This window comes from Chiloscyllium punctatum, chromosome 18 (assembly GCF_047496795.1).
Source record: "Chiloscyllium punctatum isolate Juve2018m chromosome 18, sChiPun1.3, whole genome shotgun sequence".
NCBI classification, from domain to species: Eukaryota; Metazoa; Chordata; class Chondrichthyes; order Orectolobiformes; family Hemiscylliidae; genus Chiloscyllium; species Chiloscyllium punctatum.
In genome coordinates, this window is record NC_092756.1 from 89,611,386 (window position 1) to 89,625,952 (window position 14,567).

Sequence of the window (14,567 nt, forward strand, 5' to 3'; positions counted from 1 at the left end):
GAACGGAGAGGAAAGATAGATGTGCAGAGGTGGTGGGGCTGTCAGGTGGCAAACACACTAGAATATAAATTTTAAAATCTCTCAGAATTGCACATATACATAATATACATGACGTGCAGTTTGTAAGACCTGCTTTCATACCAATGTGATCCTTGATAGGGAAAAATCTGACAGAATGAAATTAAAGTAATATGAAGAAAATCACCATTCAGAACCAAGTATGCAAGAACATTCACTTGTGAGATGTGGACATCACTAATTGGGCCATCATTTATTGCCCAACCTTAGTTACCCTTGAGAAGGTGGTAGTGGGCTGCCTTCTCGATCCACTGCAGTCCACATGCTGCGGGATGCCCACAGTACTCTTAGGGAGGGAACTCCAGGACTTTGACCCAGAGACAGTGAAGGAACAATGATATATTTCAAAGTCTGAATGATGAATGGCTTGAAGAGGAAACTTGTAAGTAATGGATGTCCCACATATCTGCTATCCTTGTCTTTCTAGATGGTAGTGGCCGTGGGTTTCAAAAGGTACTGTCTGAGGATCTTTGGTGAACTTCTTGCAGTGCATCTTTTAGTTAGTACACAATGCTGCTATTGAGTGTTGGTGGTGAAAGGAGTGGATGCAGTGCCGTTCACTTGGTTGAAACATAAAATATCTTAAGGAGTCTTGACTGAGTGGATATGGAAAAGATGTTTCTTTCTATGGGGAAATTTAGAACCGGGAGGGGAATACCATTTAAAAATAAGAGAACACCTACTGACAACAGATGATGCACTTTTTTTCCCCAGAGATAAGTAGGCCATTCTGGCTCAAGCTTGTCGTGCAGTCTACTTTTACCCACTATTTTGAAAGAACCCAAGTTCACCATCACTAGTTTGTGTACTTTGAGACAAAAGTCTTGATTGAGTACAATCTAGACCTTCACTCTCTGGAGGGAGATGAGATGCAAGTGCATCCATGACCTAAATCATTCATGCAAAGTAACATGCTATCCTTCATATATTCTATTTTCTTTTCTTGTTTCTGATGCAGAACCCTGGATCTTACTACCTAACATCACCACACATGTTGAAGTGGGTGTAAAAGGCAACTAAGATCTTATATTTAAAAACTGATGACCTGCTATACAGAACTAATCACTGCATTTCTGGCTTGTTGCTGTAATATCACCATTTGCCTTAGCCTTAGGAATTTGCTGCTCCCAGTTCCTATGTTGTATAGATTACGGGGAAAAAGCCGGAAAATGGGGTTGAAAAACCTATCAGCTATGACTGAATCACAGAGCAGACTTGATGGGCCAAATGGCTCGATTTCTACTCCAATATCTTATGGACTTATGGAAACAGGAAACTCATCAATTTCAACTCCAGTCTCATGCATTGCTTCATCCACACTTCAAATCTGACTCCTGTGGTTCCTGATTCGGTGTTACATTTCTCACTTGGCTGCTCAGTTCCGTTCACTCCAACAGCCAGTCAACTGCAGTGCTAATGATTGAAGTCCCAACTCTCTGTGAGCAACACCACACAGGGTTGTTTTCAGCAACTGGAGTAAGGGAACTGAGCAGCCAGGTGAGAAATGTAACACCAAGTCAGGAACTGCAGGAGTCAGAACTGAAGTGTGGATGGAGCAATGCATGAGACTGGAGTTGAAATTGATGAAGTAGGTTTCCTGTTTCTTTGGAACTGGGAGCAGCAAATTTCTAGGACTGACGCAAATGGGAGATATTACAGCAACAGGCTGGAAGCACAGTGATTAGTTCTGCATAGCATGTCATCAATTTTTAAAAGATATTCATTTTAGTGGCTTTCTTAACTCACTGCAGCAATTGAAATCTGATGATTAAGTTTGACAATGTTTCTATATTTCCATATATTTTTCTACTCCCGAATGACGAATATTTTTAATTGTCAGTTACTACCATTTCCTATACTGTCATCTTTAGGAACATACTGATGTAATTGCAACAAAAAAAATCATTCTTTCTGAAAACAGAATGCTAAATTGATTTAGAGGTTAAAAGAAAGAAAAAGAAAAAAGGAAAAAAAAATGCATGTAAGCACAAGCAGAAGTAGTGAATAAATATGAAAATAACAGGTCGCATGAGCAGACTGTTTTCAGCTCACTAACATTAGTGTGCTGATTTCCCCAGGGCTTTTACAGCCGTACCAGTTCAGGCTTGCTGCATTCCACAATTAATCATTACTGTTTGACTCTCAGCTTCTCTTTTGTCTACTCCTCTGTTTGCTTATTGTCAGTTACCAGACAGCACCTGGGCCGAATCCAACTCACGGGCCAAGAACTATCTTGGCCAAAAGGGATATATTGACTACCTGGAGGGTTAGGGAATTTTGAGGGAATCATGCGAAGTGCTGGAGAACATGTCTTTTGCACCTTACAAAAGTCTGGACCTTGAGAGAATTTTGCTATTTTGTTAGGAAGGAATTAATCCTTTTATGTTTTTACAAGTTCATATTTAAAATCATTGTCTGAATTTTACAACTGTAAGGCAGTGTTCCATAGGTGGGACAGTAAACCCTTCAATAGGTAAAATGTGGAGATGTAGAGAGTTTTTAAAAATTACTGTCTTTCTTCTTCTCTACATGCAATAGAATAACGTTCCATGGTCTCTATTCACTGTTTTATTTTTTTTACTAAGTGGCCACTCTATGTGAGCAGGTCACAACCCTTAGTCGGTCACAGAATGAACAACTGGAGTCACAAGGCAAAAGTGAGGACTGCAGATGCTGGAGATCAGAGTTAAGATTAGAGTGGTGCTGGAAAAGCACAGCAGGTCAGGCAGCATCCGAGGAGCAGGAAAAATCTACGTTTCGGGCAGGAACCCTTCTTCAGGACCCTTCATGGGGTCACAAGCCCAGTGATAGCAATGGTGGTTGTGGAATGGAGATTCAGATCCAACAGTACAGGGAACAGCTTCAAAGATCCTTTAAAGGCAATAGCACTGTTATTTTGTAAGGTGAATGACAGTTGAAGTTTCTGATCTGATCATTTCCAGTTACAAGCCTTGTAAAGTGTTTACAATCCTATTTCCTTTCTGTATGGCTGTACCTGGCTGCCATTTGAACATCCTTCTGTACAACATTTCTTGATTAACAACTCTCCCCTTCCCTCTGCTTCCTACATTCCCAGCTTTCACACTGCAGTCACATCTACAGTGAAGATATCAGTTCACTGAAAGGGAAAAGTCAATTTCAGCCCATTTGACTTACTTTGGAGATGTTCTAAAAGGGACACCGGCAAGACAGCAGCTGAGGCTGCGGGGGATCTCATGAATCAGGAACAAAGGAAACAGGTGAAGGAAGAAGTCTTTGTGGCCCCTCATGACTGCTCTTCTGTTCAGCATGATCATGACTGATGTTCTAAGTAACTTCACATTCCTGCCGCATGCCCATGATTTCCTAAGAACCCTAAAATTTGACAATCTCATTCTTAAATATGGTCAACCACTGGGCCTCTACAGCCGCCTGGAGTGAAAAGCATTCAGAAAGGATTTACAAGGATATCGCCAGGGTTGTAGGATTTGAGCTATAGGGAGAGGCTGAACAGACTGGGGTTGTTTTTCCTGGAGCGTCGGAGGTTGAGGGGGTGACCTTAGAGGTTTATCAAATCATGAGGGGCATGGATAGGGTAAATGCACTTGGTCTTTTCCCTAGGGTGTGCAGTCCAGAATTAGAGGGCATAGGTTTAGGGGGAGAAGGGGAAAATTTAAAAGGGACCTAAAGGGCAATTTTTCACACATAGAGGGTGGTGCATGTATGGAATGAGCTGCCAGAGGGAGTGGTGGAGGCTGGTACAATTACAACATTTAAAAGGCATCTGTAGGAGTATATGAAAAGGAAGGGTCTACAGGGATATGGGCCAAGTGCTGGCAAATGGGACTAAGTTATGTTTGGATATCTGGCGTGGACGAGTTGGACCAAAGGGTCTGTTTCCATGCTGTACATCTCTAGGACTCTGACTCTAAAAGAAGAAATTTCTCATCACTGGCCTAAATACAGGACCAATAATCTGTGACTATGACCTCTACTTCTAGATTCTCTAATCAAGAGTAATAGTTTCTCAAGCATCTACCCCGTTAAAACAAAAAGAACACAATCTACTCCAGTCAAATGAAACTGGGGAAGCACAATCCTAAGCTTTCTGGTTCCACAGAAAATGCAATATTAATAATTTTTTAAAATTTACCTTTGGTTGGTAGCTGCAGACAGATCTAAAAACAGACCCACAGGTTCAGCAGTGATATCAAGCCTGCCCAGATTGGGTACAGACTGCCCCATTACAAAAGAGACACTAAACACAAAACATGTAGAAAGCTAAATAAATAGAAGCAAATCTGTGTTGCACCCATTTCCAAGTGTATGTACCTTCTAAATTTCCAGTTATTTACAGAAAAATGATGTAAAGGTTTGGATAAAGCATAATGAGACAATACTTTGGAGGGGGGAATCTGACAAACTAGCTTGAGCACTTTCTCAAAATATCTGGAAAGAAGAGGTACATATTTCTTTGTAAGTTAAATTGAAGTAAATTATGGCCTGTCGTCACTAGGATTTGATTAAAGCATAACAGTTGATGGGTATGCGCAATCTTCACAAATGCCCTCAAACTGCAGAAAGGGAACCAATTATAAATTGTGTCAGTCTAAATGCGGGCAGTGGGTGGGGTCAGTACTTTGAGCTATATAACAACTAGTGAGACAACCTGGTGATTAAGGGGCAATTTAAGATGACAATACCACAGGAACAGCACATTATACAACATGTATTGCATTTTTTGGCAACACTGGGGCCCAATTTGGGAATAGGTGGTTTTATCTTCTAATTCAGGAGTGTATTCTTTGCCTCTGACAGATGTCACAGCAGACAGGTTTGCTCAAACTTGAAATAAAGTTTTGTTCCAAAAGATTTAAAATGGAAAACAAATATTCTGATTTATATAATCCATGTCCTTTAGACTAACAGCCTACATGAAATAATTATACAAAATAAAATACTTTAGGGGATTTGTCTACGTAGCAAAGTTGGCGAATTTATCACAACCTCAATTATAATGCCAAACTTTCACAAAGTACTGATTTGAGCAAGTATTCAAACTGGCATTATCAATTTCTCTTTACCACTATCATTGCTATCTTAGGGTGAACAAAGTCTGGGTTTTCTGAGCTACTTTACACTAACAGGCGATTAGGAAATTGATCCCAGCAGGTGATTGTGAAGGACGCAAACACCACGCAACACAAGGGAATAAGAAGAAAGGAAATCACGTGAACCTTTCAACCCAACAGATAACAACATTATTGAAGAAGTTATCAGGGAAGGCTGTCAGAGTAGAGTAATTGAGACAGTTGGACCAGTTCTGAAGAGCAAGAGATTCACAAATAATATGAGGTGGTAGATGGGAATGATCCACAAAATACAAAAGCTCCTTATTTTCCCATTGCTTATGTTTAAACCTATTTGGTCAGTTAATGGAGTTATCCAAGTGGAGGAGGAACTGTTGTAGAATAATAGTAATCCAGTTTCAATTGATATGTTGCATTAAAGAATCAAATTACTTTCAGTTATATGACATGGTCTGCCTTTACACTGAGCTGCATTTTTAAAGTTCTTTCAACATTGTTGAAGAAAATTTTATCTGTTAGCAAGTTGCTAATTGATACGCTAAAAGTTGTTCATCATCATCTTCCTCCATCCTTTATAAACCTGTAATTTTACTAAAGATTCAGGACGTTGAAGAGAGCAACAAAACAAAGAATAGCATTCTGTGGGAACACAAACTCTGTTCAACTTCCTGCAGCTTCCAAACTAATATTGAATATCCCACAGCACACAATGAAGAACCAGCAATAGAAAGGAAGTATTCTGTACAACATGAAACAGTATATATGTATCCCAGAAAAAAAAACATTTCACAAGTTTCAGATAGGCCAGATGCCCTGATAACTTAGCAAAAGCTGTACACATGAGCCACACAAATGAAGAAAAAAACCACGTTTTATCACTGGTTAATCTCAGACAGGTTAGCAGTGTGGATTCAACAACTGGCCTCAGTATTTCTGGATTAGGAACTGGTAATCTGACAAGGGCTTCTATACTTGTCCTTAAAAGTCTAATAATTCAGTATTAAGACTGGTCAAGGCTCAGCTGCAATGCCCTGACTGGTTAAAAAGTGCAACTACACCAGCTATCTAGGCTTCTAAATGAAGAGAAGCTCAGTGCTCATGGGATCTCTAATCTTACAGTAACTTGTTTCGGAAGACAGGCGACAACCAGACTTACTTGAAGTGAAAACAAGATTAACTCAGTGACAAAAAGCTATAAAGCCAGTCACTAAATGATGCATAAACCTCAAAATAGGTTGTAATCTTTTATTTTAAAGTTAAAAATCAGGCTGAAGGAGCAGTGTTCCAAAAGCTAGTGCCTCCAAATAAACCTGTTGGACTATAACCTGGTGTGTAATTTTTAAACTTTGTCCACCCCAGTCTAACACTGGCTCCCCTACATCACAGCTTTTTATTTTAAAACAGTCTTGTCTTCTTTACTACTGATTATTCACCTTTCAGTCTTTACCAACATACCCACTACTTGTGTAATTCTTCAAAGTGAGTGCAAGAGGACTATTCAGTTTTCATCTGACATAATTGCCCATACGTATTTTGCTATTTTTTAAAAATGAACCTCAGCGAATTTCCCCCATCCAACATTTGATTTAAAAAAAACAAACTACTTGGATAGCTAAAGAATACTGTGAATTTCTCCATGAGATCGTACACTCCCCTGGTGTCAGAATGACTGCATCAGGGAGTGCACACAGCATTCTCAAAGGATACGGTCTAGTTGTTTGGGCTGTTCTGATAGGCAAATATCTACCAGCAAACAACCAAATCCCCCTTTCCATGAATACACAATTTAGCAAGCAGTATTTTCAACAAATTTAATTCAGTTTTTGTTTCGATGAGTAGAAACTGACTTTGTCTAATCCCTTAATTCTGTCTCTCTTTTGTTGCAATAGTTAAACATGTGAAACAAAGGAAACATGATGATCTATAATTCATTTGAAGACTATAATACTTACATATTAAGGCGTGGTCAGGAGGGGTGTGTCGAGGGGACATAGGTGTAGAAATTTAGATCCCTAAGGATCTGCGGACTGAAAGTTCGCAACACTACTCTTATGCCATTCTCTTTCCACGTCAGCTGCACATTCCCTAGAACAATTCTTTCATTTCCTTACCTTTTCCTGTAGCCCAGTGCCTTCCCTACAGCCTGAAGGACCATCCTGCACTGCTCCAGGGCCCCCTGGTTTTTTCACTCAACCGCCAGATTGGAGGAAATTGACACAAACAAAAAAAAACCACCCGCACAATAAACAGCATGTACTAAGTGCCCCCCTCTGTAACACAACAAGCTCAAACCACTCTGCAAACTAGTTTGACTGCATTGATGTGCTTATAGGACTGACTCCAGAGCGAGCCAATCGGAAGGCAGGCTGTTGCTGCTGCCACGACAACACAAAGCAAAGGCCTTAGGGATCGTCTGTAAATTGAACCCAACACAAAGGAGTCATCCTCGTCTCCTTAGGGATTCTGTGTAAAGAGTGCGAATCAATATAATACTATTAATTGTGGATCAGAAACACTTCTGTCGCTGACTACAAAAATATAGCGCTGTCACTCGGCATAGCTGATATATTCGTTCCAATACATGATTAGAACAAAAACTGTACTTAAACCAATACACTTTAATTTTGCAGTATACGCTGTTATTAATGCGTCAGTGCTATATAAAAAGCAAAGTATCCCATTGGCCCTTCATTCTATACAACCGAAAATAATTTTGGAGGGGCAGAGTTTATAACTGCACTATTGGGTGTTCAAATATATAAACCACGGCTGTGCAAAAAATAACATGCTAACAAACTCTGATTTTTAAAAAGTGATAAGCCATGAAACAGATTTTAATACTGATTAACGTAGCTCAAACAATACTCCAACGTGAATCATCAGGAAGTCTTTACCATACTTCTAAGATTTTTCCTCCGCTTTGAAGTAACCAATCCGTCCGGTTACGAGTTATAAAAGGTTCTCTCCAAAAAGTGGAATTTGTTAAATAAATTCCCTGGGTCACTACCGTCAGGGAAAAGCTTCTACCATCTTCAGCCGTTGTTTGCTTAAGGGGTTGGGGAATTTCTCAGTTTTTATTCCCGCCCTATTCCTCCCAACTGGCTTGGGCTTTTTACATGTTCTTCACATAAGTCTCCAAGATGATTGTGTTGCTCGAGAAGGGGTAGAGGGCATCACTGTCAAATGAGCCAGACTGGGTGGAATGATAAGAATTTCTTGTGCAAATCATTTCATCTGTGAATATCCTTTTCAAATCTTTTTTTGAGATATCTGCAGGGGATGCATGTGTAAGTCACACTGGTCATTCATTACTTACACTCCTCTAGTAAGGCGAGAAAATATCTGTATTAGTTTAAGAGCAAGATTTTCAAACATCCACAAACAAGTGAAAAATATATTCTCATTATGGCATTATCGAATTTAAAACAGCATTAACCACAAGGAGGTCACTGATCTTTGTGTCAAGTGAGTAACTCCAGCCCAAATTGATAAAACACTCATCTATTATTTTAGTTAGTTGCTTCATTCTTAGTTGCAGCCATTACGGCTAAATAAGAACAGGGAAGAAAAGGTGTTCTGTTCACCATAACGCTCATTCTTTACAGGATCAGAGGAAGCAGAAGTGATATTGTTTAGATGGGAAAGGGCTATAGAAACAGGCATCTGGATTTCAATGCCTGTAAATGGGAGATGAGATTTAGTTAAAAGAGCAATAATTCTGCTTGGTGGTGTGGAAGAGCAGAGGGATATTAAGGATTCAGGTTTACAGGACAGTAAAAGCAGAAAAGGCTATTAAGAGCTAATGGAATTCTAGACTCCATCACGAGGGACAAAACATAAAGGCCAAAAGGTAATAATCAGCCCACACAAAACTTAAAGCCCTAGCTAAAGCATGTGTGTAGTATTGGACTCCACACTTGGTAAAGATACAGATTTGGAAGAGTCCGTGTTGGACTGGGGTGTACAAAGTTAAAAATTACACAACACCAGGTTATAGTCCAACAGATTTATTTGGGAGCACCAGCTTTCAGAGGGCTGCTCCTTCATCTGGTGTTGTGAGATTTTTAAACTAAAGATACAGAGGCTGTATAGACAGGACAATTTACTTGCATTTCTACCAATTATGTAATACAAATAATAAGATAGATTTGAAAAAATAGAATTTAGAATTATGGAGCAGTTTGATAGTCTTTAAAATTAAAATGCAGTTAGAGGCAGACTGTAAAAAATTTAAGCAGAGAGCACAAGTATTTTAAATGTAATTTAGGGATTAGCAAATGAGGCAGAAACTGTCAACATTGACGATTAGATTGAATACTGAATGAAGGGAAGGGAAACTGGAGGGTTCTGGAAACTGTGCAATCAAAACTACTTACAATGTGGAGGTGCCAGAGTTGGACTGCAGTAGACAAAGTCAGAAATCACATAACACCAGGTTGTAGTCCAACAGGTTTATTTGAAATCACAAACCTTCTGAGTATAGCCTTTTGGTCAGGTGAAGCGACAGGGAAGTACACAGAACACAGAATTTATGGGCAGAGAGATCAAAAGATCATACAAATGGTGTGAATGGAGTGCTGAATAATAAGTCTCTGCAAGGGTGTTAGCATGAGTAAAGTCGGCGAAAGTGAGGACTGCAGATGCTGGAGATTAGAGTTGAGAGAGTGGTGCTGGAAAAGAACACCAGGTCAGGCAATATCTGAGAAGCAGGAAAATCGACATTTCGGGCAAAATGAGTTAAGTGTCAATAGCTGAATAACAACCAAAGGGATGATCTATAATCTGATTAAATGAGGCAGAGATAGAGTCATAGAGACATATAGGATGGAAACAAACCCTTCGGTCCAACTCGTCCGTGCTGACCAGATATCCCAACCCAATCTAGTCACACCTGTCAGCACCCGACACGTATCCCTCCAAACCCTTCCTATGCATATACCCATCTAGATGCCTTTTAAATGCTGTCATTGTATCAGCCTCCACCACTTCCGCTGGCAGCTCATTCCATACACATACCACCCTCTGCGTGAAAAAGTTGCCCCTTAGGTCTCTTTTATACCTTTCCCCTCTCACCCTAAATCTATGCCTTCGAGTTCTGGACTCCCACCCCAGGGAAAAGACCTTGTCTATTTATCCTATACATGCCCTTCATGATTTTATAAACCTCTGTAAGGTCACCCCTCAGCCGCTGACACTCCAGGGAAACCGCCCCAGCCTATTCAACCTCTCCCTATCGCTCAAACCCTCCAACACTGGCAACATCCTTGTAAATCTTTTCTGAACCCTTTCAAATTTCACACATCCTTCTGATGATTAGATTAGATTAGATTACTTACCGTGTGGAAACAGGCCCTTCGGCCCAACAAGTCAACACCGACCCTCCGAAGAGCAGCCCGCCCGGACCCATTTCCCTGCATTCACCCCTGCACCTAACACTACGGGCAATTTAGCATGGCCAATTCACCTAACCTGCACATCTTTATGATTGTGGGAGGAAACCAGAGCACCCAGTGGAAACCCACGCAGACACTGGGAGGATGTGCAAACTCCACACAGACAATTGCCGGAGGTAGGAATTGAACCCAGGTCTCTGACACTGGGAGGCAGCAGTGCTAACCAATGTGCCACCGTGCCGCTCATCGTGGCACCGGTAGCAAACCTGAGATCACTACTCTACTCGTCCTGCTCTTCAGCTTCCAACCTAACTCTCTGTAGTCACTTTTCAGACCCTCAATCCCTTTCCTGGCTATATCATTGGTGCCATGATTTCTGGCTGCTTACCCTCTCCCTTCAGAATCTTGGAAACCCAATTGGCGACATCCTGGACCCTGGCACTGGGGAGGCAACATACCTTCCGGGAGTCCCATTTCTGACCACAAAATCTCCTGTCAATCCATCTAAGTATTGAGTCCCCTACCATTAGCACTTTTCTATTTTCCCCCCTTCCCTTCTGAGCCACAGTGCCAGAGACCTGACAACTATGGCTTTCCCCTGGTAGGCTATCCCCACCAGCAGTATACAAAACAATATACTTATTGCGGACGGGAATAGCCACAGGGACCCCTGCTCTTACCTTCGGTTCCCTTCCCTCCCGCTGACAGTAACCCGGCTGTCCCTATCCTGTGTCTGGGGAGTGACCACCTCCCTGTACATCCTCTCAATTTCTCCCTCAGCCTCCCGGATGATCCGTAGTTCATCAGCTCCAGTTCCCTAACTCGGTTTTCGAGGAGTTGGAGTTGGGTGCACTTCCCACTTCAAACCTTTCCAGAAGTCCTTCGTTCCTCCCTCGCACCTCTGGGCAAAATCAGAGAGGGGCAGGGAGAAACAGAAAGAAATAGATATACCGAGGGGCATAGTCATAAAGAAACACAATATCACAGTGTCATCGAGATTAATCGACATAGTCAAAGAGTTAAAGCAAGCCACGGACAGTCAAACAGACAGAGAGAGATAGATGTATAGAGACAGAGAGACGGAGAAAGATAATCACAAAAATTTAAAAATAAGGTGGTGCTGGAGACAAACCAAATGACTGGAATAACATGTAACAAAAACAGAAGCTGCTGGAAAAGCCGAGCAGGACCAGCAGCATCTGGGAAGAAAAACCAGAGGAAGGGTCACTGAACGCAAAACATTAACTGATTTTTCTTCACAGATGCAAATTTCCAGAAACCATCCTACATCTCATCCACTTCATCCTCGATCACATTGTGTTTGGAGAAAGGTGAAGACAATGAACAGCCATGGGGACCAAATCGGCACCCCAATATGCCAACATATTTATACACAAGTTTCAACAAGACTTCTTTGCTGCACAGGACCTGCAGCCAAATCAACGACATTATCTTCTTTTGGACCCATGGAAAGGAATCAATAAAACTGCTATATGGTGATATCAAAAAGTTTCATCCCACCAGAATTACCATGGACTACTCTAGAATCAGTCTCATTCTTGGAACCACACATCTCTATCAAGGATGGACACCTCATTACCTCACTCCAGTGCAAGCCCACTGTTAACCTCATGATGCTGCTCTAGCTTCCACCCTAAACATATTAAAGAAGCCATCCCCTACAGACAAGCCCTCCATAGGATATACTCAGATGAGGAAGAATGCAACAGACACCTAAAGATTTTGAAGGACACCCTCATAAGAACAGGGTATGGTATTCAACTCATTGATTACCAGTCCCAATGTGCCACAATGAAAAACCACAACAACCTAAGACAGGCACAGGATACATACAATAGAGCACCCTTTGTCGTCAGGCACATCCCCAGAGCAGAGAGACTATGTCATGTTCTTTGCAGCCTTTAACATGTTATTAATGATGACGAGCATCTCGCAAAGATCATCCCTCCACTTCACACCTTCAAACAACCGGTAAACCTTAAACAGATCATCGTTCACAGCAAACTACTCAGCCTTCAGGACAACATTGACCATAGCACCACACAATCTTGCCAGACCATCGACAGGAATACTACCATCACATGTGGGAACACCACCCACCACATACACAGCAGATACTCATATGACTCAGACAATGTTATAGTACAACAGGTTTATTTGGAAGTGCAAGCTTTCGGAGCACTGCTCCTTCGAGAGCGACACCAGCAACTCCACATCAAACTCAAGATAGTGAGATTACAGACAGCAAGGTCTGAAAGTAAGGATTCTGGCAGGCAAGTAATTGCAGAATCTTGCAGAGAGGTCCACAGCTTGATGAGGTCCCATGACCTAACTAGTAATGAAAAGTGTTTGATCAGCCAATCCAATATACTAGATTAAAGTTCTTTCACACTCATTTGAGAATGAATTTTAGTTTCTATCCAGCTGTACATATACAGAGCAGTTTGCATCAATACTTTTTAGTTTTTAAAGGAACTGTTAACATACTGTGCATTTCTTAGATTCCCATGGCTATATAATGATACTTTTCTGTAGCCTTTAACAGCCACAAATACTGTTACTAAATAACACCTTGCACTTTATTGGCTAGTTAATGCTTGAAATCCAGCCAAACAAAGAATTCTGCATGAGACTAGATCCTCAATTACAGACTGCAAACTTCAAAGCTAACAATGATTGCAAAAGCTTTAGGCATGCCAGGTTTTACAAAAACAACAAGAAAAACTGGAGTTCCCCTAAGAGCCTGGACATATTTTTCTGAAACTTTTGAAGGAAGGACATTGCTTGAAAGACAGCATTAGTTTTCTTTAAAAAAAACAAAACAAAAAGATGCGGCAAATTCTGTCTCAAAAAACAATTCAAAATGCAATAGTCATTTTTTTAAAAAAGAAAACTTGAATGAATTCTCATCTCTGATTACCTCTGATCCAAGCATAGTGCTTCTTCTCTCCTCTTGAATTATAACAATACTTCAGGATGTGGAGGAGCTGGTGTTGGACTGGGGTGGACAAAGTTAAAAATCACACAACACCAGGTTATAGTCCAACAGGTTTATTTGAAAGCACTAGCTTTCGGAGTGCTGCTACCTGATGAAGGAGCAACGCTCCCAAAGCTAGTGCTCCCAAATAAACCTGCTGGACTATAACCTGGTTTGTGAGATTTTTAACAATATTTCTGGACAGTATATATAGAATGTTGTGGGAGTCTAGCTTATTGAGGAACTTCAGCCAACAGCAATCTCACTGCACCTTGTATGGGGAGATCAAAATTGGAAAGGTGAAACCAAACACCTGAGTGTACTCAAAGTTAAATTCCTTCCAATTACTAGAAACAACATGCAAATAGTTGTAAAATGGATCATTTTATATCTTTCTTTTAAGAGAGCTTGCCATTCCATTTTCAACTTGAACCATATTTCAAAAAGCAGATACAAAAACTGAAAATTTATCAGTGATCCAATACTCTAGCCAAAATAATCCATCAAACAATAATGCTGCCATCAGAACTTTAACAGCAAGATTTTCAATGCTATCATCAGTAATGTTTTAACTTTATATATAAAAGGTGCAAGATAAAAGGATTCTAAAATTAACCATTATTCTTTCAAGACAAAATTCAGTTGAGGTTAAGCCATTAGAATTCAACTTTGTTGTGAATATAGATTCAAGAAATTAGCTCAACTACCTTAGGGAATATCTGCAGTTACAACAGCTGACATTAGTCGTATTTTATTCCTGAATGTCACCTTTTTTTCTGCTGTCAGTACTACCCTTGCCAGTTTCCAGTATTGACAAAATTCCGCTGTCTCTTTCCAAAGGCCGTTTTAGATGGAAAGATTAACATGAATTTTAGCAACTAAGTTGAAGGCACTGTAGCCAAGCTCAAATGTGTTGTCAGCCAGTCTCCATATACATCCTTTTTTTTTTAAGCAAGACTAATTGGGTAGGGTTGATCAATATGTATGGAATGTTTTGTTCCTTCTTCGCCCAGAGGTGTTTTATTTGAT

General features: G+C 40.6%; 1 protein-coding gene across 3 annotated transcripts in view; it reads right to left on the reverse strand.

Moving 5' to 3' along the window:
* Positions 1–14,567, reverse strand: part of LOC140489300 (MOB kinase activator 2-like) — a 49,607-nt gene that overhangs the window by 11,639 nt on the left and 23,401 nt on the right. The window contains exon 1 of one of the 3 annotated variants that reach the window (XM_072588697.1): positions 8,042–8,062. The exons of 1 other annotated variant lie outside the window; for it this stretch is intronic. In XM_072588697.1, coding sequence (XP_072444798.1) covers positions 8,042–8,044 — 3 coding nt within the window. In that variant the 5' untranslated portion in view covers positions 8,045–8,062. Of the gene's footprint in view, positions 1–7,258; positions 7,476–8,041; positions 8,063–14,567 lie in introns of those variants that run through there. One more of the 3 variants, XM_072588695.1, reaches the window with a different exon arrangement.